This window comes from Phacochoerus africanus, chromosome 10 (assembly GCF_016906955.1).
Source record: "Phacochoerus africanus isolate WHEZ1 chromosome 10, ROS_Pafr_v1, whole genome shotgun sequence".
Classification (NCBI taxonomy): Eukaryota; Metazoa; Chordata; class Mammalia; order Artiodactyla; family Suidae; genus Phacochoerus; species Phacochoerus africanus.
In genome coordinates this window covers 2,995,442-3,017,899 of record NC_062553.1, presented here as the reverse complement: position 1 = coordinate 3,017,899, position 22,458 = coordinate 2,995,442, and the positions used below count along the sequence as shown (strand labels likewise).

The 22,458-nt window shown below is 60.7% G+C and overlaps 1 protein-coding gene across 27 annotated transcripts in view; it reads right to left on the bottom strand.

The window, feature by feature from the left end:
- Positions 1-22,458, bottom strand: part of ABLIM2 (actin binding LIM protein family member 2) — a 137,775-nt gene that overhangs the window by 38,938 nt on the left and 76,379 nt on the right. For 13 of the 27 annotated variants that reach the window (XM_047798188.1, XM_047798168.1, XM_047798161.1 and 10 more), the window contains exons 7-13: positions 18,956-19,043; positions 16,347-16,405; positions 11,277-11,333; positions 9,804-9,881; positions 2,561-2,707; positions 2,178-2,210; positions 495-615 (exon numbers count right to left, since the gene is read on the bottom strand). In XM_047798188.1, the coding sequence (XP_047654144.1) occupies positions 495-615; positions 2,178-2,210; positions 2,561-2,707; positions 9,804-9,881; positions 11,277-11,333; positions 16,347-16,405; positions 18,956-19,043 (583 nt within the window). The remainder of the gene's footprint in view (positions 1-494; positions 616-2,177; positions 2,211-2,560; positions 2,708-9,803; positions 9,882-11,276; positions 11,334-16,346; positions 16,406-18,955; positions 19,044-22,458) is intronic. The other 14 variants (XM_047798165.1, XM_047798175.1, XM_047798180.1 and 11 more) reach the window with 3 other exon arrangements.

Genomic DNA, 22,458 nt, shown 5'->3' with positions numbered 1-22,458 from the left:
GCTCTCCTCGGGCTTCTCCCCACCTGGTCAATTTGGTAAATTTTCCCACGGGGACGGCTGTCTCTGGGGCCAGGCAGATGCCAGTGGGTGTGCGGACTCTAGTTTTCATCCACTGACTTCGCCTTCACAGAGGAAACCTCCCCAGAACCACGTGAGCTTGGAGCTCAGTGACTTCCGGTCTCCTGCCCTGGGTGCAGTTTTACCTCCGACACCTCCTGCTACGGACACATCCCATTCCACGTGCTCAGCACTGCCCTGCGTGTGTCACGGGACGGCTCCCCTAACCAACAGGGGCACCAGCTGCCTCTGTCCCCGCCCAGACACCAGAGGGCCTTTGCTGTGCATCACTCAAGAGGGCAGCTCTCCACCACCCCGGCAACCCCACACCCTGTCCGTCGTTTTCCCAGCTGCATAAAGTAAGACACAGACTCGTAGAGGAAAAGCAGCCAGAAGCGCAGCTTCACAGGGATAAAAGGAACCCCGGGGACAAGTACCTGGACGGCTGTAGTGCTGGGGCGACCGTGAGGTCGGGGTGTAACGCCCGAGGCTGACCGAGCCGGTGGAGCTGGGGCTGGAGGTGCGGCACTGCTTGTAGGAGCGGTCATCCCGGTCCCCCTGCGAGGGAGACAGCCTGCTGAGCACGGGCCAAGCGCACCACCGCCCCTCCGCCCTCCGTGTGGCGTTTGCTCTCCTGACCCAAGAGGCAGACCCACCGCGGCCCCAGGACCAAGTCCCTTACACCTGCCCCGGCCCATCTGCGGAGCCGGCTGGAGAGCTGGCCTTGGTGCTGACCTTCCCCAAGCCGGACAGGGCCGGCGGTCAGGGTCCCCCCCCACCCTCCCTCTGCCCCTCCCGGGGGCTGGGGCTCCCCGCAGAGGGGGCAGAGGCACTGGCTCCACCACCGACATCTTTCACTTCCTCTCTGCCCTCACCCTTCCCGGCACCCAAGGCTCCTTGGCACACGGCTGGAGAACCAATAAGATTCTGTGTTCTCCCTGCCTCCGCGAGGGCTCGGGGGAGGACTGCAGGCAGAAGCTCCTCCCAGGGCCACAAGCCCTGTTGAGTCAGACCCACAGGCACTGGCAAAGCAGACTCCATGCAGGCAGGATGGGCAACTCTGGGAATGATCACGGTGGCCGGCAGGGGGCAGGAGATGGCATGGCACCATGCCGCAGGGGCAGAGCAGGCCTGCCACAGCTTGGCATGCTGGCCTGAGTCAGGACACAGGCCGGCATCCTGTCACGGGGGGGGGACGGTGCTGCTTTGCCCCCACCCCAGGCCGGCGTGGGGATGAGCAGGACGAGGAGCTGGGTCTGGGGCTCTCGGCTCCCACGTCTTTTCAAGCTCACCTCCAGCTCCAACGGCTTGTGTTCTGGCCGAACTCACAGAGCCACGGTCCCTATAGCTTTGCACGTCTCACTCAGGAGGCCCTCGTGCTGGGAGCACATCTGCCAGTCCCCCCCGGGCTTCGTCCCGAGCCCTCTGGCCTGGCCACCCCCTCCCCTGGGGCGGCTAAAGCCCTGCTATCCAGTCTCCAGCCCCGGGGGTCCTCTGCACAGCCCCGCCGGCCAGTGTACACCCTACAGGTCAGTCTCCTTGCCTCCCCATCTGTGGGGTTCGCGGCCACACATGGGCATGGATGCTTAGTGTTAGCTGCCCACAGTGCAGGGTTTGGTTATCACGTTTCTGGAGCCGAGGTCTGAGGCTTGTGCCGACTAGAGTCTGATTAGTTGCTACTGACGTCATGAATCAACTTTGAGAAACCAGAAAAGAGTGAGCTGCTGATAATAAATGCTATTTGATGGAGAAATGCTTTCGGCACGTTTATCCTTGAGGACTCAAGGGTCTGCCCCACGAGTCCCACTTGGACTTGGAGGCGCAAGAGGAGGCCCCGGCCAACCCACCTTGTCGACTCTTTCTCTAAAGGAAGCCACGACCCGGCCCTCAGGACACCTGCGCCCCAGGGACCCACACTGCAGGCCCGCAGACACACTGGGGGAAGCATGCAGTGAGACGCGATTATAAAAATCCCCAAGGCCGGGGCGGGCGCCCAGCCTCCGAGGGTCCCGGCCCGAGGCCACGGGCAGAGGCCACGCGCTGCGGGCGGCCCCGGCGGTTATCTTTATCACCCGACGCAGCACCACGAGCAGACGGGGCGGGCGGGGGCAGGCAGTTACCTCAGGCGGCGTCGGCGAGAGCAACTGAGGGGACTGTGGACACAAGACAGAGCAGCCCGTTAGGCCACCAGGCGGTCACTCGGGGCAGAGGCGATGGCTCAGGCCCAGGCGCGTCCCCACCACCGGCCCTCCTCCGGTGGGAAGAGCCCAGCACACAGTCTGAGACCTTCTACCGGGTCACAGCAGCCCAAGCGCGGGCCCCGGGACAGGGTTTACGCCACAAACCTGGACCACGTCTCGTCCTGCCCTCACCGCCCATTTCCAAAACGAGGCCCCTGGTTCAAGGCGTTGGGTGGCAGCACCCTGGGAGCCCATCACCCTCGTTTTGCGCCCAAGGAGAGAAAAGGGGCCCCGAGAAGAAGAGGCCGACTGGGAGGCGGTACCTCGCTGCAGCTCTGCCTGTCGCCCACTGAGTGGCTGACGTAGGGCGCGTAGGAGATCATGTCCGGCCGGTCAATGTCATAGATGGCCTTGCTCTTGGGAAGGGCGGCCAGGTCTCTGTAGTCAAGGATCTCGTCGCCCAGCTTCGCCTGCCCGAGCAAGGAAAGAGCCGGGGCCGTGAGACCCTCTCCCTGGAGCCCACGGGGCTCAGCGCCCAGGAGCCGAGCCTGAGCGGGACGGGACCACGGGGCTGAGGGGCGGAGGCACGGGGACCAGGACGCCTCGTGGTCCTGAGGGCCCATGTCCCGGCAGACAGTGAGAATTAAACACTCGCACACACACCTGTGCATACAGGAATGCCCACGTGCGGGCACAGAAAACACACATATACGTGCAGATGCACAGAAACACGCACTTGGAGGCATACATACAAACACACAGGTAAGCACACACACAAACACATGCCTGCAGGCACCGAACACACACGTGTAAACAGGCACACAAATGCCCACGGGGATGCGCATAAACACATAATACATCTGTATGCATGCAAACATATATACACGTGTGCACAGATAAAACACACATACGTAAAAGGCATGCACACACACATTTAGACACACACACAATGTGTGCAAACAAATATGCACAAATGCAAACACTCCACATGCACATCAGGCCTGCACACACGAATATTTGCACACACACAGAGAATGTGCCTACCTACAATTGTGGAGAGGGGACACACCCACTCGCACCTCCACCGACCCATTCACACCCGCTGGCACACAATCTCCCGCACCTGCAGAAACACCCACTCACACTCCTGCACACACCCACATGCTCCCTCTTTTTCACTCGCTGCACACTAGCACATATGCTCACACTCACAACTGCACTGCCACACCCACCCACAGGTGTGCACACTCACGCCCACACACTCACTCTCTTACACATACACCCTCACGCATTGGCACAATCCTCACACCCACACTCATGTGCTAGCACACCCCATCCCCACACCCAACCTTTATACACACACTCCCCTGCACACACGCACACAACCACACCCACCCACACATCCATGCCTTCCCCCTCACACACCTACTCAGGGCTTTGGAGCACTCGTAATAGGTGGCCTGACGTTTGACTGCCAGCTGAGGTGTGACCTTGGGGTGTGATGCACCCAGAGGCCCTGCATCTGCTCAGGTACGTCCACCTGGTGGCTCGGTCCCCCGCGATGGCCTGGCTTCCCTTGTATCGGCTGCCACCAGCAGGATCTCTTGCCCGCTGGCCCTTCCCGGAGGCTCAGGGGCTGCCTGGGGGCACGTGGTGGACTCAGGTGGGCCCTGGAGCTGGGCAGCCACCACAGAAGCGCACATGCGCTTGGCTGTCACTGCAGGGCAGAGGTTCACCCCCAAATACCAGTCTCAGCCCCGTGTCTCTGCCGCACCGTCCATGCTGACGGTTTACAGTCTGTGGTCCCACCTCATCACACTCCGAGCACCACCCAGTTCCCAGCGCTGCAGACACCCACGCGCCCGCCCTCCCGGGCCCAACGCACATGATGGTCCCTTCCCCCGTGTGCCCCCTGAGGGTTAATCTCAGCCTGGCCTTGCCAGCCACACGCAAAGCTGGCCCATCGGGCTGCCCCGCTAGGTCGGCACGACCCCACAGACCCTCATCTCAACCCAGCCTCCTCTCTGCACGGAACCTGCTGTCCCCTCCTAGGGGCTCTGCCCTAGGTCCTCGCTGCCTAGGTGGGGATCAGCCACTGCCTCCGGGGGCCGTCCTGCCAGCCACTCCTCTAACAAACACCACCACCAGCAGCCTGGCACGATGTGCTCCACCCCGGGCAGCCCTGGGCACTCGCAGGAGCTCCACTTCATGCAGGAGGAAGCCAGAGCCCAGAGAGGTCAGGAACGCTCGCAGAGTCACACAGCCAGGGAGGAGACACAGGCTGTCTGACTACAGAGCCATGTGCCCCCACTGCCCCCCTCTCTGCCAGGGTCACATCTCCCAAGCGCCAGCTGCATCCCATTGTCCTCCAGCCCACACCTTTCCGCGGTCCCCTTCAGGGCGGAACCTCACGGCAGTCCCAAAACCGCCCTGATATCACCAGCCTATTCATCCTCATGCCTGCCCCTCCGTGTGCCAAGCTCGGCCCCAGTGCTCCAGCGTTCCTGCACCCTCTGAAGTCCCGCAGCTGGAGCCCACCTCCTCCAGGAAGCCTTCCCTGACCACCCAATTCCAAGGCCAGCATGAGACGCTGGGCGTGAGGGGGGTGAACTCTGCCATTTGTGATGTAGGCTGAGAGTGAACACCTGACATGCCAAACTCCTGGCAATTTCCTTTGGGGCCCGGGGGAGTGTTCAGATGACCTGAGATCAAATCCCAAGGCTGTCACTTGTGATTCTGATGCCTCCGATGAGCATTTTTGAGACGCTCCTCTTTGCCTTCAGGGAAACTCTGAACCCAGGCCCTGGGGGGTCTGGCCCTTGTGTATCTGCTCATCCAGGCCTCTTCCTCTCCGACCCCGTGCCTCCTGCCACACTCATCTTACAGTTTCCCAGAGCCTGAGGATGCTGGCACAGGTGCCTGGCACACGCTGTTTCCTCCCTCCCACATGCCCTTCCCAGGCCTCTGTGCCTGGTTCAGCCTCTGGCCCTCCCCCTCCAAGAGGCCAGCCCTGCTTCCCCTCTGCCATCTGGGCTGGATGTTTTCCTCCTTTGTGGGCGCGCCTGTCTCCCCTCTGTCCCCCAGGCTGGTGGCTGCAGGACTCTGATTCACCAGGAGTCCCTCTCCCTAACTCCATGCTCGACGTGGCAAGGGTCCTCGGGGCAAGCGTGCAAACTGAATGAAAGCCGATCTGGCATTTGCCAAAGCCAGGCGGGTTCTGCAGGCCCTCGTCTCCTCCTGAAGCGGGAGCGCCACCTGTGCCTGCTCCACCTGCCGCACCTCATGCATGTTGATACGGTTCTGCATAAACGGAGATGAGGCAGAGGGGGCTGGGAGAGGCTGGCATCTACAGGCGACAGTGGAGGCTCAGGCCCTGCACCGCCCATCTCTGTCCTGCTACGATCACCGCACGCAGCTGCCCGCCAGCTCGCTCAGCCTCAGGGACACGGTTAGCAAGGCCCGCCTTGCCCGGGGTCAGCCCTGACCGCAGGAATCAGCAAGGCAGCTTAAGGATGTCAACGGCTGCCAACATGACCCTGCCCAGAAAGAGGCCTGCCCACCTCCCAGCTGGGCAGCTAAGTGGCCCTACGCTTTACTCCTCTGCATCTGTCCTGCCCAGCAGGGCTCCCAGATCCAGTTCCTTGCATCCAAGTCCTGGGGCGGTTGCCATGACAACAGGCTGCGCTCTGTAACTGGCCACCAGCACGTGTAGGTACACGTGTTTCCCTTAGCTTTCTTCTCTCCAGCGCTCTATCCGGCATAGTAAATCCTAACAGCAACATGGCCATATTTGATGTGAGAGCTATAATACGATCCTGCCAATAAGAACGTTACAATCGAACAACACTGCTTTTACGTGCTGACTCACTGCTGTGTCGCCACGGTGAAGGAAGCTTACAAAACCGTATATTCTGTGTGCCCTTATTTTGTTAGAAAAAAAATGAACACAGAGAAAAGGGCGCCCTCCAAAAGGTAGCAGCGGCTACTCCAGCTGCGAGGGTTATAAAGGGCATTCATTTTCACCTCGGCACCAATCACTATTTTCTCCTAATAAGTAGGGGTTACTTTTGTAATAAATCAAAAGGCAGTGAAAAGATTACTTTAAAAAGCCCACAATTTATCAGGCACCTACTGTGTGCCTGTTTTATCCTGGATACCAAGGTGAAGGAGGGATGCCCCCGCCCACCAGGAGCTCGTGGCCCGTGGGGGAGACAGCAGCCATGCCACTGGATGAATTCCCTTCCATTCCTGCACACAGGGACGTCCCGGGCAAACTCTTCCTGACCGAGGCGAGGTGGGGGGAAGCTGCCTTTGGTGACAACCATCCCACAGCAGGCAGGTGCCAGGAAGCTGGCATCCTTTAAAGCATGTTGGGCTGGTGCATGGATCCACTGTCCCGAGGGCCTGGGAATCCCCAGTGCCCAAAGCAGAGACCAGGGGACAGCAGGGTGACAGCAGATACCAAGAGGGAGCTGGAAGGAAAGCAGGGCCAGAGGCTGAAATAAGAAGGGCGTGTGTGACCAGACGCTCATCTCCTTGGCGAAGGAATTCCACGGACGGGCACTGCCAGCCCTGATCTGGGAGGGACAGTGGGGGCTCCCTGGCCTGTAGCCTGTCATTCCAGGTGGGATGGGGCCAGGCTAGGCGCTGGCCATGGTGCTGAAAGTCCACATGTTGGTCCCTGTATGGTGGCTCCAGGACTTGAGGCTGTGACACATACTAGCTTCTGCACCTCTCTGAGCTGCATCTAATCAGTGGGATGCTGAGAGGCTGCAGGAGGCAGCAGGCTGTGCTCCTTGGTACCGAGTGCTCAAGGCAGCTCTCTGATTTGCATCCAATCGGTGGGATGCTGAGAGACTGCAGGAAGCAGAAGGATGTGCTCCTTGGTACCCAGTACTCAAGGCAGCTCTCTGAGCAGCAACCGATCAGTGGGATGCTGAGAGGCTGCAGGAGGCAGCAGGATGTGCTCCTTGGTACCCAGTGCTCAAGGCAGCTCTCTGATTTGCATCCAATCAGTGGGATGCTGAGAGGCTGCAGGAGGCACTCCCGGGTACCTCAAGGCACCTCTGTCATGTCAAACTAAAGACTGGGTGGTTCATACTGAGGAGACTGGACTAAATGAATTTGCGCGAAGCCTTCTGTTTAAAACTGGAATCCAGCACATGCACATTTGCTAATATTTCCCTCCGCTCGGACACTGTCACCACCTGGAATCCCCCTCGGCGGAAGGCATGCCCAGGGGGTGGGAGACTGCTCCCTGGCAGGCTTGTGTTCCCCAAGGGCAGGGCCACCATCTGACTCAACCACGGGGCATGGACTTGGCTGTGCTTAAAACTGCCCGGTGCAGAAGGAGGTCCCGGCAGGGCTGATTTTCAGCACTGAGCAGCAGGGTGGCCTGGGAAGAACACAAGCTTTGGGGTGGCAGAGACCTGGCTTCAAAGCCAGCTCCACGGCTCACCGCTGCATGATCTTCAAATTAACGGTGACCACAGAGAACAGTGTCCTTGCCCACTGCATGGTTACCAGGTCACTATGGTACCGAAGCCCCTTACAAACACCAATTTGTTTTAAAAAAAACAACAGCTCATGTTTAATGAGCAGCTACTGTGTGCCATGCAGCTACCTCACCAGCTGCAGCACCTGCTGTCGGTGGATTGCCGGCCCTACCTGAGTGCTTCACGGACACTATCTCATTTAAATGGCAAGAGTCATGGGAGCTCCCGCCATGACTCAGAGGTAATGAACCCGACTAGTATCCACAAGGATAAGGGTTCAATCCCTGGCCTCGCTCAGTGGGTTGAGGATCCAGCATTGCCGTGAGCTGTGGTGTAGGTCACAGACGAGGCTCAGATCCGAGTTGCTGTGTCTGTGGTGTAGCCGGCAGCTGCAGCTCAGATTCGACCCCTATCCTGGGAACCTCCATATGCCACAGGGGCGGCCCTAAAAAGACAAAAAAAAAAAAGAAAGAGTCATTGTTCGTATTTGTGATGGTGGCATTGTGGGCTGAACCCTGTCCCCACCCCAAGTCTGTATGCTGAAGCCTGAGCCCCCAGAAATTCAGATTGGGGCTGCATCTGGTGATGGGGGCCTTAAGGAGGTGATGAAGTACAATGAGGTCACTGGGGTGGCCCTGACCCAGGATACCTGGCTCCACATGGGAAGAGGGCAGCAGGACACAGACACGGACAGAGGGACAGCCATGCGAGGACACGGGGGGAGGCGGCCATCTGCACACCCAGGAGAGAGGCCTCAGAAGGAACCCGGCCCTTGACTCAGACCTCCAGCCCCCCGGACTGGGAGAAGACTCGTTTCTGTGGCCTGTGGTACTTGCGACGGCGACCCCGGCGAATGAGCACGGATGTCGCCACAGTGACCCCGGCCGGTGCTCCCCAAGTCCTCCCTCTGCTCAGGCCGTGCCCGGAGCCTCCCCCTCGGTGGCGCTGGGCAGCAAGTGCTGTGAGTCTCCAGGTCCAGGTGAGCCCCCTGAGGCTCAGAGAGGCTAACAGCTCGCCCAAGGGCACACAGCTGACCCTGTGACCTCATGCTGCCTTTCTGGGCCTCCGAGTTTGCATCCGCCAAGGGCCATCCTGTCATCCATCCCCTGCACGAGAGCCTGTCGCGCTCAGCCACCACAATCAGGCTCGGGAACGGCCCTGCGTCCAACTAGAATGAGAGTTTCAGGGCTGAAAAGGAGTGTTGAGAAGAGCGAAGCTGACCTCCATCATGTGAGAGAAAAGTCGGAAGGCGGAGGGGAGAGGTGACCTGTCTCAAGTCAGCGGCCATCCTCCAGGGTGGAGCCGGGCCGAGGCGCCCAGTCCAGGGCTTGTCACCTCCCTCCCCCCCGCCCCCCACGCCATGGGCTCATTTCCCAGACAGCGAAGTTTGCTCCTCAGATGAGGAAACAGCAGATGATTATAATAATCGCCTTCCGTTTCACGTGCCCTCGACACATGCAAGTTCTCGAGCCAGGGATCAAACCCACGCCGCCGCCGCCACCGCCGCAGCAGTCACCCGTCAGGTTGCTGCAGTGGCAATGCCAGGTCCTTCACCCGCTGCCCCACAAGAGAACTTCCAAACGTCCGTTTCTAATCCCGCCTCCCAGAGGCAATTCGTTAAAAGGTTCCCATTTTTACACTTTGTGTGTGAGCACACAGACACACATGAAATACCCACGTGCACCCACACACATGCACACACACATACCTGTGCACAGATACACACATACACACTACGACAATGGGCTCACGTAACACATCTTATCCTTCACATGTTTCTTCTAGAAACTTCTAGAAACATGTGAGGAACTTTCCACGGCAACAGGCACAGACATGCGCCATCACTCGCGACATGTGCCTGAGAGTTATTCGTCTAGGTGATCCCGGATGTGGGATGCACATGCATCCCTGACACCCTTGTAAGCCACAGCCGTGAGCACACCTATTTGTGCACCTGTCGCCACATCAGAGGGTGTGAGAGGGGTGCTGGCCCCACACCCCGTGGGCACGCTCAGCAACCAGCCTGGGCCCCCGGCCCCTCCCGACTCCCCACAGGAAGAATCCAACTTACATAAATCACGCGGCTCGGAGACCCCGAGGTGCTGGAGGCTGGTACGGAGATGATGCTCTCGGAAGAGGTTCTGGTTTCCTGGGAAAGGACGAGACAGGAGGAGATGGGAGCAGACCCTGTCAATGAGAAGAAGCTTCCGGAGGCAATTATCAGGCGTCTTGTTCCAACAGCAACGCTGGCTCCCGCGATACTTTTATTTGCAGAATGAACAAATTCTTAAAATAAACACGCAGGCTTGAATGAACGATGGGAAGCCTATCATCAGACGACACAGCAGGTGATACCAGCTGTGAGCCAAGCAGCCAGGCTCCCAGCGCCGGCCGGAAATGCTCCCATGAACACGCAGCTTCCATGTCACTGAGGGCATCTGGTTTTCTGGGCACGAAAGCAAGCAGTGTGTTTTCAAGGATTCGCCGTACTCCGGCGGCGAAGGCCCCTGCTCCCTTTTACCCAGAATTTTGCTGCTCAGAGACATGACTCTCCACCTGGATGATGGCAGCCGTGTCGCAGCTCAGTCCACCTCTGCTGAGCCTCTGCTGTCGCACCCGATGGCTGTCACATCTATGGTGCCCACGCCCGCCCCTCCTCCCTCGGCTCCAGCCACGACGCCTGCATCCCTGAGGTGGCGCTTCCTCGACGTCCAACTCTTCTGCTCCCCCGCGTCAGGCCCTCGTCTCTGCGAGCAACTGCCTTCCTTCAGCTCCCGAGTTCGCCCCCACCTGCAGGGCTTAGCCTGGCAGCACCGGGACCCTCTCCGGGTCCACCCCTGCCCCGGCCGGGACCAGTCACCCGCCTAACTTTCCACGCCTCCTCCTGGCCCGTCTAGACAGAACCCGCTGCAAAGGCCTCCCTCTCCCCACGGGCTCGTGGCTCCTTTCTGTTTTCTAAGACACCCCCCACCCCGACCCCCTGGAACTCCCTCGTGCTCCAGACCCTGCAGCCACCGCCGAGGGGCCAGCAGCCTGGGAGGAGCTGGCTTGGAAACTGAATTTGTTCCTCCAACACTCAGATGCTGAATCTTCAGGCCCCAGCAGCCCGGAAGGTGGCCGTATTCAGAGACAGCAAATTTCCACATGGAGTCAAGTGTAAAGGGCATCTTAGGACAGGCCTGGATCCAGTCTGACCATCTCCCTTGCGAGAAGAGGGGGACAAGACACAGACAGGCACGGAGCACGGCACGCGAGGACACAGCACGATGACGGCCACCAACCCGCCGGGGAGCGAGGCCTCGGGGGGCCCCCCAGCCCCCGTCCTGACCCTGGACGTCCAGTCTCTGGGACTGGGAGGGCATCCGCTTTTGCTGCTGAAGCCCCCCAGCCTGTGGCATTTTGTACGGCAGCCGCAGGCACTAACAGCGGCCCTGGAGCCCCCTCCCTTCTGTGGGTGACCCCCAGCTCCGCCTGCAGCACAGCCAGCAAGGGTGGGGCGACACCAGGACCAGACATGAGGCCAGCGGTGGCGGGAGGGACACACCTGGGAGGCACAGGGGCTGGTGCCCGGGTACACCTGCTGGGAAAACTGGTTCTGCATCTAGAAGGGAAAGAGAAGGAGACAGGCCATGATGCTGCTTGGCCAGCTCTGCTGGAGCCCCTGTCAGCTGGTCCAGCCCCTCTCCTTGCCCCCAGTTAGGCCCGCCGTCTCCCAGACACACCTGCCCTGCTTCTGCCAGCCGCTTGGCCCAGCTATGCACGCAGGATGGGCATCTACTCAGGGCTGTTCCCATAGCCCATAGGGTTCAAAGGCCGGCAGGGGCTGGGGTCCCTCCAGGAGCGCAGCCTGACCCCACGTGCAGGCCTGAGACTCAGCCACCCCCCAGTAAGACAAAAGGTCACGAGCTGTTGCAAAGAAGCCTGCGCCCTCGAAGGCAGGGAGCCTGAGGTCTTTTTTCTCGCTCTCCATACTGCTTATCGTAACTGGCCCCAAACGATGTATGTACACATTGAATACATTTGAAAGAAACCTTTTTTTTTGGGGGGGGCACACTGGCAGCACATGGAAGCTCCCAGGTCAGGGATCAAATCTGAGCTACAGCTGCTGCTACACCACAGCCCCAGCAACGCCAGATACAAGCCGCGTCTGCAACCTACACCACAGCTCACAGCAACACTGGATCCTTAACCCACTGAGCGAGGCCAGGGATCGAACCTGCGTCCTCATGGATACGAGTCGGGTTCTTAACCAATGAGCCACAACAGGAACTCTCTGAAGGAACCCCTTGAGTCTCAGCTTCCTTCCACACGAGGCGGCAAAGCCTGCCTGCGAGGCAGTCTCGGTTCCCGAGGACGCAGGCGCGTGTGCTGGGTGCTTGACGCTGAACAACCACCCCCTTGTTCCAGTCCGGGTGGTTCCAGCTCGCAGAGGGGAGCCCCTTCGTCACCAAGCAGACTAATGCTGGAGGTTTTCAGAGAAAAGGACCCCTAAGCTGAGAGCAGCTGCAGTGGCATAAGAACTGTCCCCAGGCCCCAAGGGACATTTCCTGACACAGGCGGTGTGGCACCTGGATGCCATCCCCATGACCCTGATGGAAGGGGTCACGCAGCAGCGGGGCCTGGGTTTGCTCTGGCCGGTTCTGGGTCCCACGTGGGGGCTGAGTGGCTGCTCGGTGCTCCCCTCCCTGTGCCCTGTCTCAGCCCGGGATGGGGACCCGGGGAGGAGAAGGCACGTCCTCGTCCTCCCAGGTTAGGGGGCCCAGACGAGGGGAGCGGAGTCCAGGAGACTCCGGCCGTTTCTCACTTTCTCCCTCCTCTGCCCCCAGTTCGCCCAAAGAAGAATCAAAGCCAATACCCAGCTGTGTTCTCCAGGGCCTGTTCAACCACTCGGCCTGGCCCCTGGGAGCACCGTCCTAGGGCAGTGACGCGACCTTCACATTAAGGTCATACACAAGTCGAGTGGACACCGAGTCCATTAAAGCTGAGAGGCTGAGGCTCAGAGAGGGCTAGTGATTTGCCCAAGGTCACACAGCTGGGCAGAGGCAGAGCTCGCTCTCCCACCCTGGCTGCTGCTGTGAATTCTGCTGGAACATTCTCAGGCTCAGCACAATGTCCTTGGTGCTGGGGCTCCTGGGGGGCACTCAGCAAGCCTGTTTCCTCCCTGCTCAGCTGCCCCATATAACTGCAGGTGTTCTGGCCTCCCCCGTTCCCCTGCAGTAAGCAGCCCGGACCTCTGTGCACCCCAGGGGTGGGCGGAGGGCACCCGGCTGTCCCCGGCCACCTTCTCCATGCACGAGCTCCCATGGCTCTGAAACCTGCATCCCAACCCCAGCAGGTCACGGCTCCTCACGCTCGTGGCCCCGGAACCAGAACAGGGCTGGGCTCTGCGACGCCCTCTGGCACTCCTGCCAGGTCTCAGCTCCGGGGAGCTGGCATCTTCCTGCCCACCAGGCCCATCCAGCTGGCCCCGTCCTTCCCCCGTCCCAGGCAGCCTGCAACCTAGAACCTGCCCATCCCAGTGTCTGTCTCTTCCGCAGGTGACAGGAGGTCCCGTAGGACAGGGACCCCCTGGTCTTATCTCTGTCATCCTGACACCTGGATGGCACATAGCAGGTGCTCGGTCACTGTGCCGAATGACAGCATGACCCAGTGCCCAAGGAGGCGCTGAGGTCGGGCAGTGAGGACCACAGCCTCCTGATAGGTTTTCCCCAGGCACCCTGGGTAGACACACGTCCTTGTCCTGGGGAGCGCCTGCGTCCGGGGGGCATGCAGTCAGGAGGCCTTCCAGGGAGCGAGGAAGGAAAGCGTGGCCTCTCTCTCCTGGCTCAGCCTCACACGGACCCCACTGCTGGCCTCCGTTGCTAGAGGCAGGGATGGGGCGGGGTCCTGGGAGCCCAGAGCCCCCAGGGCCTGGCACAAGCGGCACTCGTTCGATGGGGGCCGAGCAGTCCCCCAAGACGGGAATGTTAGTGCTTGGCTGGGTTACAGGCAGCAGAGGAGCCACCTCTGCCTGGAGGCTGGACTCAGAGTTAGTGACACCTCCTCTGCTGCTCTTCTCAGGGGCTGTTGGCCCATGGAGCCCACCTCGGCCGGCTGACCCAGAGCTGACCGGCCTGGCGGGTTCATGCTCACGAACTGGTGCACGTGTGTGTGGGGAACAATACAGAGAAGTTTAAGTCTCTCCCTGCTGTCTGGGCCGGGAGCAGTCGGCTGCCCAGGAGAGCTATCCCTGAGGGGACCCGAGTGCCCAGGGAAAACCATCCATGCCTGCCCCGTCCACCCGCTGCCCCGTCCACCCGCGGACCTGTCCACTCATTGACCCGTCCATCCACTGCCCCATCCACCCACTGCTCCATCCACTCACTGACCCGTCTACCCGCTGCCCCATCCACCCACCGCCCTGCCCACCCGCTGCCTCATCCACACTCTGTCCGGCCCCGCCCAGGCCCAGGGTTTACTCTCATCTCAGGCGAGACAGAAGAGGCTCTGAGGGGCTGCGGCAGGACAGGGATGGTGGGGGTGGGGGGTGGGCGGTGAAACAAGGGATAATCGGGGCATGACCAGGGCCTGGATCCTGTGCCAGGACACGGAGGGGCAACCGTTGTCAGGCTGCTGGCCTCTGCCCCAAATGTTCCCCAAACATCTGTGGAAACAAGCCTGAAAAGCCAACCCCAGCTGCCCAGCTCCTGGGCCAAGGACCCTCCCTCCTCCCTGTCCTGCCAGCATCCGGCACTGCGGGGCCCCCTTCTGCCGGGCCAGCGCATCACGGGCTGGCCTCTGGCTGAGGTGAGGTGGCTGCTTCGCCAGGCCTGGCCAGCACTGGGCTCCCTGCAGGCCCCGAGGCCAGCTCAACTGCGGGTCCAGAGTCCAGGAGCTGGCACTGGACATCCCAACCTGGTCGGGGAGGCTCTGGGGGCAGAGGGGACCCTGGGCAAGTGCCCTCCTCTATGGAGCGCCCCTGCCCGGCCCAGGGACGCCATCCCCCCGGGGCCGTGCCATCCAGGTGAGCAGGATGGTCCCCGTGGTCCTCACACTTGTGACTCCGTCACGTCGGCGCCCCAGGCCAAGGCGCCCCCAGACCCTCGGAAGGTCTGCGAGCGAATGACGCGGGGATGAGTGACCGACGCGGGAATATAAGCGACCGTGGGGGACACGAGGGCTTCCGAACCCCCTGACGTCACTGCTAAGGAAGGTGGGAGGACGTCCCTGTTTCTGGTTCTTCCAGAACGGGCTGGGCGGGAGCCTGCTGAACTGCGTTGGGTCCCGCCCCCCCTGAATTCGGTCCCCTCCATTCAGTGCCCCCTGTCCGCGCCCCCATCACGTCCTCCAGGCGAAAGTTCGCACATCAGCCTCACCGGGAATCCCCACACCCTGGAGCCCCGAGGTGCCTGCTGCTCTGGCTCCACCCACCGCACACAGCGGGGACACTGCCGCCCTGACTGCCGGCTCCCACAGGGCCCCCAACAGCATCAGCGATAAAGAACAAAGCCCCCTTCCTCCCAGAGCAGGATTTTTCTGGGCACCAGGCCCTCCTGCAAACCCGGCGCAGCCAGCCTCCCACACTCTTCCTGGGGGTCCTGCCTGATCCTCCAGCCTCTGCTCCTCTCAGCAGCCCCCCATCCGGGGACTCAGTTCACCTTGACCAGGTCAAGTCTGTCCCTCCCAGTCCCCGCGCTGTGCTGCCAGTCACTGTCGCATTATTTGCTGGTTGGGGCATTGATTTCTGTCTGTTACCCCACCCAGGGGGGCAGGTAACACCTGCCTCCTTCCTTGCACTGCACCCCCTGCCTGGCACCCAGCGGGGCCCCTGAGTGGTGAAGCATTTGGTCTGGCTGCTGCCCGTGTTTCTGAAAGGTGATCCTGTCACACCCCATAGGATGTCTTTGTTTGGGGGGGGGGGCAACCCCACCCCAGCGTCTCAGCGTGGGGCTGCCACGCCAGGAAGACCAACCCTGTGATTCGGGTGGTCTTGGGTCAAGGCCACCTGCAGAGTGAAAACGACCAACCGACCAACCGACCAACCACTGGAGCACCCGTGAGTCTCTCCCCTGATGGGCCACGCCCATGCAGGCTGTCGCCCGTGGGCGCTGGAGGTGCCGAGTCCTGACCCCACGGGTAGAGGACAAGGATGGCAGCCTGTGTCTGGACACCTCCTGGGCCCTGGGGCTCCCTCTGTATCCTCCTGTCATAAACCATAAGCATGGCTATAAGTTTGCAGTGAGTTCCATGGGTCCTTCTAACTCATCAGTGACCCCGAGGGCAGTTGTGGGGACCCTAGAACTAGCAGTTGGGTGTCAGAATGTGGATAGCCTTGGGGACGGCTGGGAGACACGCTAACCTGGCAGCCGTCCCCAAGCTTTCCCAGCTTTCAGCGTCCACTGAACGACGGAGCCTCCGCAGGGCCAGTGTAGGGAGGCCCTAGGGGGCCCCAGCCCCGGCCAGCAGCACCTCCGCCTGAGCTACCCACTTACACCTCAACACTCTCAGGCCCCGGGCCCCCTGACCCCTTGCCGGGGGCGCTGGCTGGCAGCCTATGGGCGCTGTCAGCATCGTCTTCATCTGCCTCTGTGAAGATGGCACAGAAGCCAGGAAAGGAGCAGACTGTTCCACCAACCTTGTTTTTGTCCTCAGTTCTGGCTGCTTGTCGACACGCCGGGTGCCAGATGGAGGAGCCTGTGGACAGATTCCCAAGGGGGAGGTGAGTGTTACTTCCTGAGATGCAGCCTGGCGCGAGGGTCAGGGGGGTGGGAGGGGGGCCGGGGTCCACTCGGCCTCCTCTGTGCTGCACTCCTGGGTGGGGTCGGAGCTGCGCCTGGGGTGCACGGCCCCCTTGGGCAAGAAATAAACGGGCGTGTGTCCCTCTGACCCCGGGCCCCAGGGAGCCAGGCTTCTCAGAGGAGGGCTGTGTGGCAGCTTCTTGTTCAAAGCCAGGGGAGGAGGGGCCCGACCTGCTCCTCTCTGTGGGGTGGGCAGTGGCCAGGCCCAGCCAGGGCACAGAGGGGTGGGCTGGGTGGGAACCTTGGGTGGGGCAGGCGAGGGCTTTGGGGAGTGGCGCTGGGTGGGGCTCTCTGCTGGGAGGCGCAGGGGGGCCCTTAGGTGGGACCTTAGTGTGAAGAGCAGAGGCTTTCGCTGGGGGCCAGACGGTCCCTAACTCACTGGGTGTCCCAGCTGTCTCACCCATGCCAGCCCCACCCAGCTTCCCACAGGCCCCCAAGGGAACAGGTCCCCTGTGTAAGAGGCCACTCCCCCCGGTCCCCCACAACATGGGGACCTGTCTTTCCTTCCAACATCTGTCAACCCAGTGGGGAAAACAGCACTTACTTCTTATTTTAGTCGGGTCTCCCTGGTAACTAGAGAGAGGTGACCTCCCCCCCTTACGTTTGGGCAGGAAGGGACGTCCAGGGCCTGGTGGTGACACTGGTATGGTGGGGGGTCGGGGGCTGCCTCATCTCCCTCGGGCCGGAGGGCTCGCCGGGAGCCCTGCCCTTCAGAGCTGTTTCTGCACAGGATCCCCTGTCCAAGAGCGCCTCGCGGAGCCCCGGTGGACCAGGCAGAGGGCCTCAGGGCATCCACGTGGGGCGGGGCCGGACCCCAAAGAGGCCCCTCGCCCTGGCACTCCCGTGCTCCGCGGAGCAGAGCTGGAAGAGCACCGACTGGGGCTGGACCCTCTCGGGCCAGGCTGGGAAACGTGCCGCCAGGAGAGGACAGCACCTACCTCAATAGCCCACTGAAAGCGGGGCAGCCCTGCTTTAGAAACGGGGTGCCAGCCCCCCTCAAAGTCAGGCAGAGCACCTCTGTTCCTGACACTGGGTCCCCCTTGGTGAGCCGCTGTCCCCGAGCTGCCGTCCCAGCACCGCTGTGCCTGGCGTCAGTGCGTCCTAAAAGCACCATTGATGGTGCGGGTGGGCGGCTGGGGCAGGGGGACCCCTCCCACGCAGACACCCCAGCGAGGCTGGGAGGGGCGCAAAGGACCCTTTCACCAGCTCTCAAGACTCAAGAACAGAGGGGACACTGGGGACCAGGCCGTCCTGGCTGACGTCACCCCATGAGCTTCAGGCTCAGAAAGGAGGCCTGTGTGAGGTCACCAAGCTGCCTGACTATGGGACAGTGTCTGGCCCTGCCCAGCTTGCCTCCAGGGACACTGAAGACAGACACATCATTGAAAAGATGCTGCGGCTACAGCGAGGGGGTCTCAGCATCTCAGCTCGGGCCCCTCGACCAAAGCTCATCAACCTGCAGCGCCCGGTCGCAGCAAGCATCCTGCAGAGCTGGCTTCGGCGGGAATCCCACGACCCTTGACACTGACCAAGCTCCTGGCTCCCCACCCTTGATGTCGCTGTCAAGGCCCTTGTCTGCCTCGGGGGTCCTGGGAGGCCAGCTCGCCTCCGCGACTCCCCCCACCCCACTCCTTGGCCATGGGTCCCCACCTGCTCCCGTCAAAGTCGGAGCCGGCTGCATCCCCTGTCCCTCCAGCCACGGCCTGAGTGACGTCTTCCTACCATTTTGACAAGTGTCAGAATAATTGTTCTGTATCAAAGCTTGGGAACGAATAGGCCACGGCGGAGGGGGGGGGCCTCAAAGTGAAACTAGTGTAGCTCAGAGGAGGACGCCAACCCCCCAACACCCCAATTCATACACCTGTTGTAAAGACAGATGGGAGCTGCGTGCTCCGGTCTGCGTGCTGGTGTCACTGAGACACGGCGGAGAGCAAAAAGGGTCACTGCAGAGGAGGGAGGGGCCGCTGGCCATCACCTGCTGTTCCTCTAGGTCTGGTGGCCACAGGACACCCGGCCTTTATTCTATTGTTATTGCTACTATTATTATTTTTAATGGGGAATGGGTTGGGATTTCCCATTAAATGCTACAAAATGGGTTAGAAGCTCGACTTTTTCTCCCAAACTCTCTTTCCAGGAAGAAACCTCAGGAGCAGCCAGTGGTCTCCACGCCCTTGCATCCACCTGCAGGGCGGGGGAGGAAGCCCTGAGACTTGGCCCCAGCTGAGGGGCTTTTGGGATCGGCTTGAAGCGACCACAGATACCCCAGGCTACACCCATTACATTTTGCTCCTGGGACCAGAGCCGTCACTCTGCCAAGGCTGGCCGGTGCTTGTGGGGAAAGCGGGTCCCCCGTCTCGCTGTGAGGCGGGGCTCCCTAGTTCAAGGGACCCACCAGCGCATGCACAGCGCAGGGCGTGGCCCCAGGGGCCAGAGCAGCGCTTCTTACCTTGCAGATACATCTCCTCGCCTTCCGAAAACATCCGGCCGCACCTGACGCATAATGCACACAGAGGGTGGTAGTGCTTCTCGCCCGCCTGGAAGAGGCACAAAGCACAGGTGTTTCCACTCGGGTAAAGGGGGGTGGGGGGAGAGGTCCCTGAGCTGGCAGCGCTCAGCTCAGGGCACAGTGCGCCCACACGCAGGTGCTCAGGGGAGGCTGGGAGGGGGCTGTGCGGCAGAGAGAGCCCACCCCCGCAGGAACAGGATGGGACCTTGGTGACCCAGGCCGTCCGGAATGCCGTGTGGTGCGGCCCCTGCCCGCGGGGGCACAGCAGCTGTATCACCTGCTCCTCCTGGTGGCTGCCCGCCACGGGGGGGGGGGGCGGGGGGCGGGGGGCGGTACGGTGGGCAGGGCAGGTCTCATTCCTCTGTGAATCTTGGGGGGAGGCAAGGACAAAGCTAACGTTATTTCCCAAGTGGAGGGATGGGAGAGGTGGGGTGAAAATGATTAATCATTTTCATTTTGTGTCTCTGGATCGCTCCATTTTCTCAGTTGGCACTGACTGTTTTTATAATGCTTAAAATCCATTAAATTAGATAAAAATATTAATACTGAAACAGCCAAAACAAATTCCCCTGGCGAGTTTGGCTTTCACACGTGCTGCAAGAAAGCTCACCCCAAATATTGCATTGGGCCTGACTGTGCAATAACTATTCCCTGCCCGAGGGTGGGCGGGGCTGCAGCCTGCAGCTAAATGCGGATCCAACCCCCCTCCTCTGGATGGGAAGGTTAATCACCCCTCTCTGAACTTGACTTAGTAAGACTCACTCTCCTGAGTCAGTAAGTAACGGGGTGAAAATTCCCGACAAGCATCTCATTTTCCTTTCCTGCACCCATGGGTGTCTTCAGCACAACCCGGGCCCAAGGTGACCCCTGTGTGTTGGAGGAAGAATCCAGAACAGGCTCCTCTTCCGCGTGAGGCCAGATGTGGCCTCAATGTGGCCCGCCCCCGTCCCCAGGCACAGGGATGCTTCTGGGAAGCGGGAGGACCCTGGGGTCCCAGGCCAGCCCTGCAGCCTCCGGGCCTTTGCACCTGCTGTCCTTGGCCCCTGGAATGCTCCACCCTCTCCCACCTGCGGCCACCTGGAGCCTTCCTGATCTCGTCTCCAGCGCCACCTCCTCTTAGAAGCTTCCCTGGGTTAGGGTTAGGGTTAGGGTTAGCTGCAAGAAGCCCTTTCCCGCACTAACTCCCAGGGCCCCGCTTTCACAGGGTTCGACAAGTCTTTCGGGTGATTCTTCTGCACGAGACGGGGAGCCTCCAGGGCAGGGCCTGGCACGGGGCCATTTCAGGAACCCCTAGGTGCGGGGATCCATCTGGGTACCAGCCCGGCCGGCAGCGTGGGCCGCCCCCGCACATGAGGGTGAAGCGGTGACTTCGGTGACGCCCAGCCTGAAAACACCGAGCGGCCGGGGCAGCTCCCTCCTGAGGGCAAGTGGGGTTGAACAGCTCAGCAGCTTTAAGCAGAAAGCCCCTGTTTTCAAGGTCCTAGCTGTCAACGATGACTCAAGCGCTTTCCGCGCTGTGGCCTCTGGCCTGACCTCAGGCCTCTCTCAAGCAGGCGGCCCCCTTCACTCTCAGCCAGAGGCGGGGACAGCCCACCCTCAGGACGTCCAGTGGCAGAAGTTCTGCGACAGACACTGGGGGGGGGGCAACCGATCCTGGTGTCTACACAGCACATCTACACAGTGTGCCTACGGGTGCGTCGGGGGAGAGAGAAAACCGTGGGGACGGTTTTTAAGATGACAGGCCCCAGACCCCGACCCGGCCCATGAGAACTAAGGCTGAGCAGAGACATAGCTCCGCGGCCGCCCTGTATCCACCTGCTTCCCTCCACCTGCAAAGCACGTCCCGCCCCCGGCACCTGGCCAACGCCCTCAGGCTCCAAAAATAACAGCAGCAGGGATGGGGCTTGTTCCTTCAGGGAGCGGCAAGAAGCCCTTTCCTGCACTAATTGTCCTCATCCTTGTGACAGCACTGGGAGGGCCTTACTATCCTCAGTCCTAGAGCCATAAGGGCACAGAGAGGAGGAGGAAGCTGAGCAGGGTCACACAGCGGTGAGGGCGTGGAGCCAGGCTGGGGACCCAGGGATCTGGCCCTCGTGGCCCCGGCCCTCCGCCAGGCAGTGTGCACCCGAGCCTCACTCCCCCACCCCTACCTGTGCCCCGAACAACCGACGTGGAGCCCTCTGACAACCCGAGTCTGAGAGAAGGGAATCGGACTTCCCAGAGCAGACCCCAGTTTGACCAAGTTCAAAAGGAGACGAATGGCTCCGCATCATCAGAGTCAGGGCGGAGGCTGCCTGGGGGCCGGGGGCATCTGGGCTGGGCCTGTTCCTTCTTGGCCCGGGCATGGATCGTTGGGTGTGCCCCGGGTGTGAGAGCTGCTCAGGCTGCACACGAAGGATTTACGGACTCTTCTATGTGTCACAGGCCAATAAAAGAGTTCTCCCAGAAAAACACAAAAGCACAGAAGAAAACACAGGAGCCCATCGGATGACCCCGAATTTGGCAATGGATTCTTGGATAGAGGCATGCACGGCAACAACACAACTGATGGGCTGGACCTTGTGAAATTAGACGTTTGTGCATTAGAGAATGTTATCGAGAAAGTGGAAAGACAAGCTACAGAAGGGCAGGAAACATTTGCAAACCGCAGGCCTGAGAAGGGTTCCGTATCCGGAAATACACAAAGATCTCCTACAGCTCAACCACAAAAGACAATCCGTCCAGGTAAAGATGAGCACACGGGAGCTCCTGCTGTGGCTCAGTGGGTTAAGGACCCAACCCTGTCTCCATGAGGATGTGGGTTCCATCCCTGGCCTTTCTCAGTGGGTGAAGAATCCGGTGTTGCCATGGCTGTGGCAGAGGCCACAGCGGCAGCTCCGATTCCACTCCTGGCCCGGGAACTTCCCTGTGCCGCAGGTGCGGCTATAAAAAGAAAAAAAACAAATGAGCAAACGACTTGAATAGAACTTTTTTCCCAAAGAAGGGACAGGCATGGCCGCGAGGCCCATAAAAGATGCTCAGTGTCATGGCCGTTAAGGAAATGCAGGTCCAAGCGGCAGTGAGAGTCCCTGTCGCACCATGAGGGTGACGATATTTAAAGCACGATGAGGGGGAAGAGGGCAGACGCTGGTGAGGACGGGGAGGAGCTGGAACCTGTGCCCTGGGGGCCGCTGCTGTGCAAAAGTTTTCAATGTCCCCAAAAGTGAAACACAGAATGACCCTATGACCCAGCAATGCCACGCCTCGGTATACACGTGAAAAATGAAGAGAACAAGAGACATAAAAACATAGGTCCACACAGGAGTTGCCGTCGTGGCTCAGGGGTTACGCACCCAATGAGCATCCATGAGGACGCAGGTTCGATTCCCGGCCTCGCTCGGTGGGTTAAGGATCCCATGTGGCAGTGAGCTGTGGCATAGAACTTTCATATGACATGGGTGTGG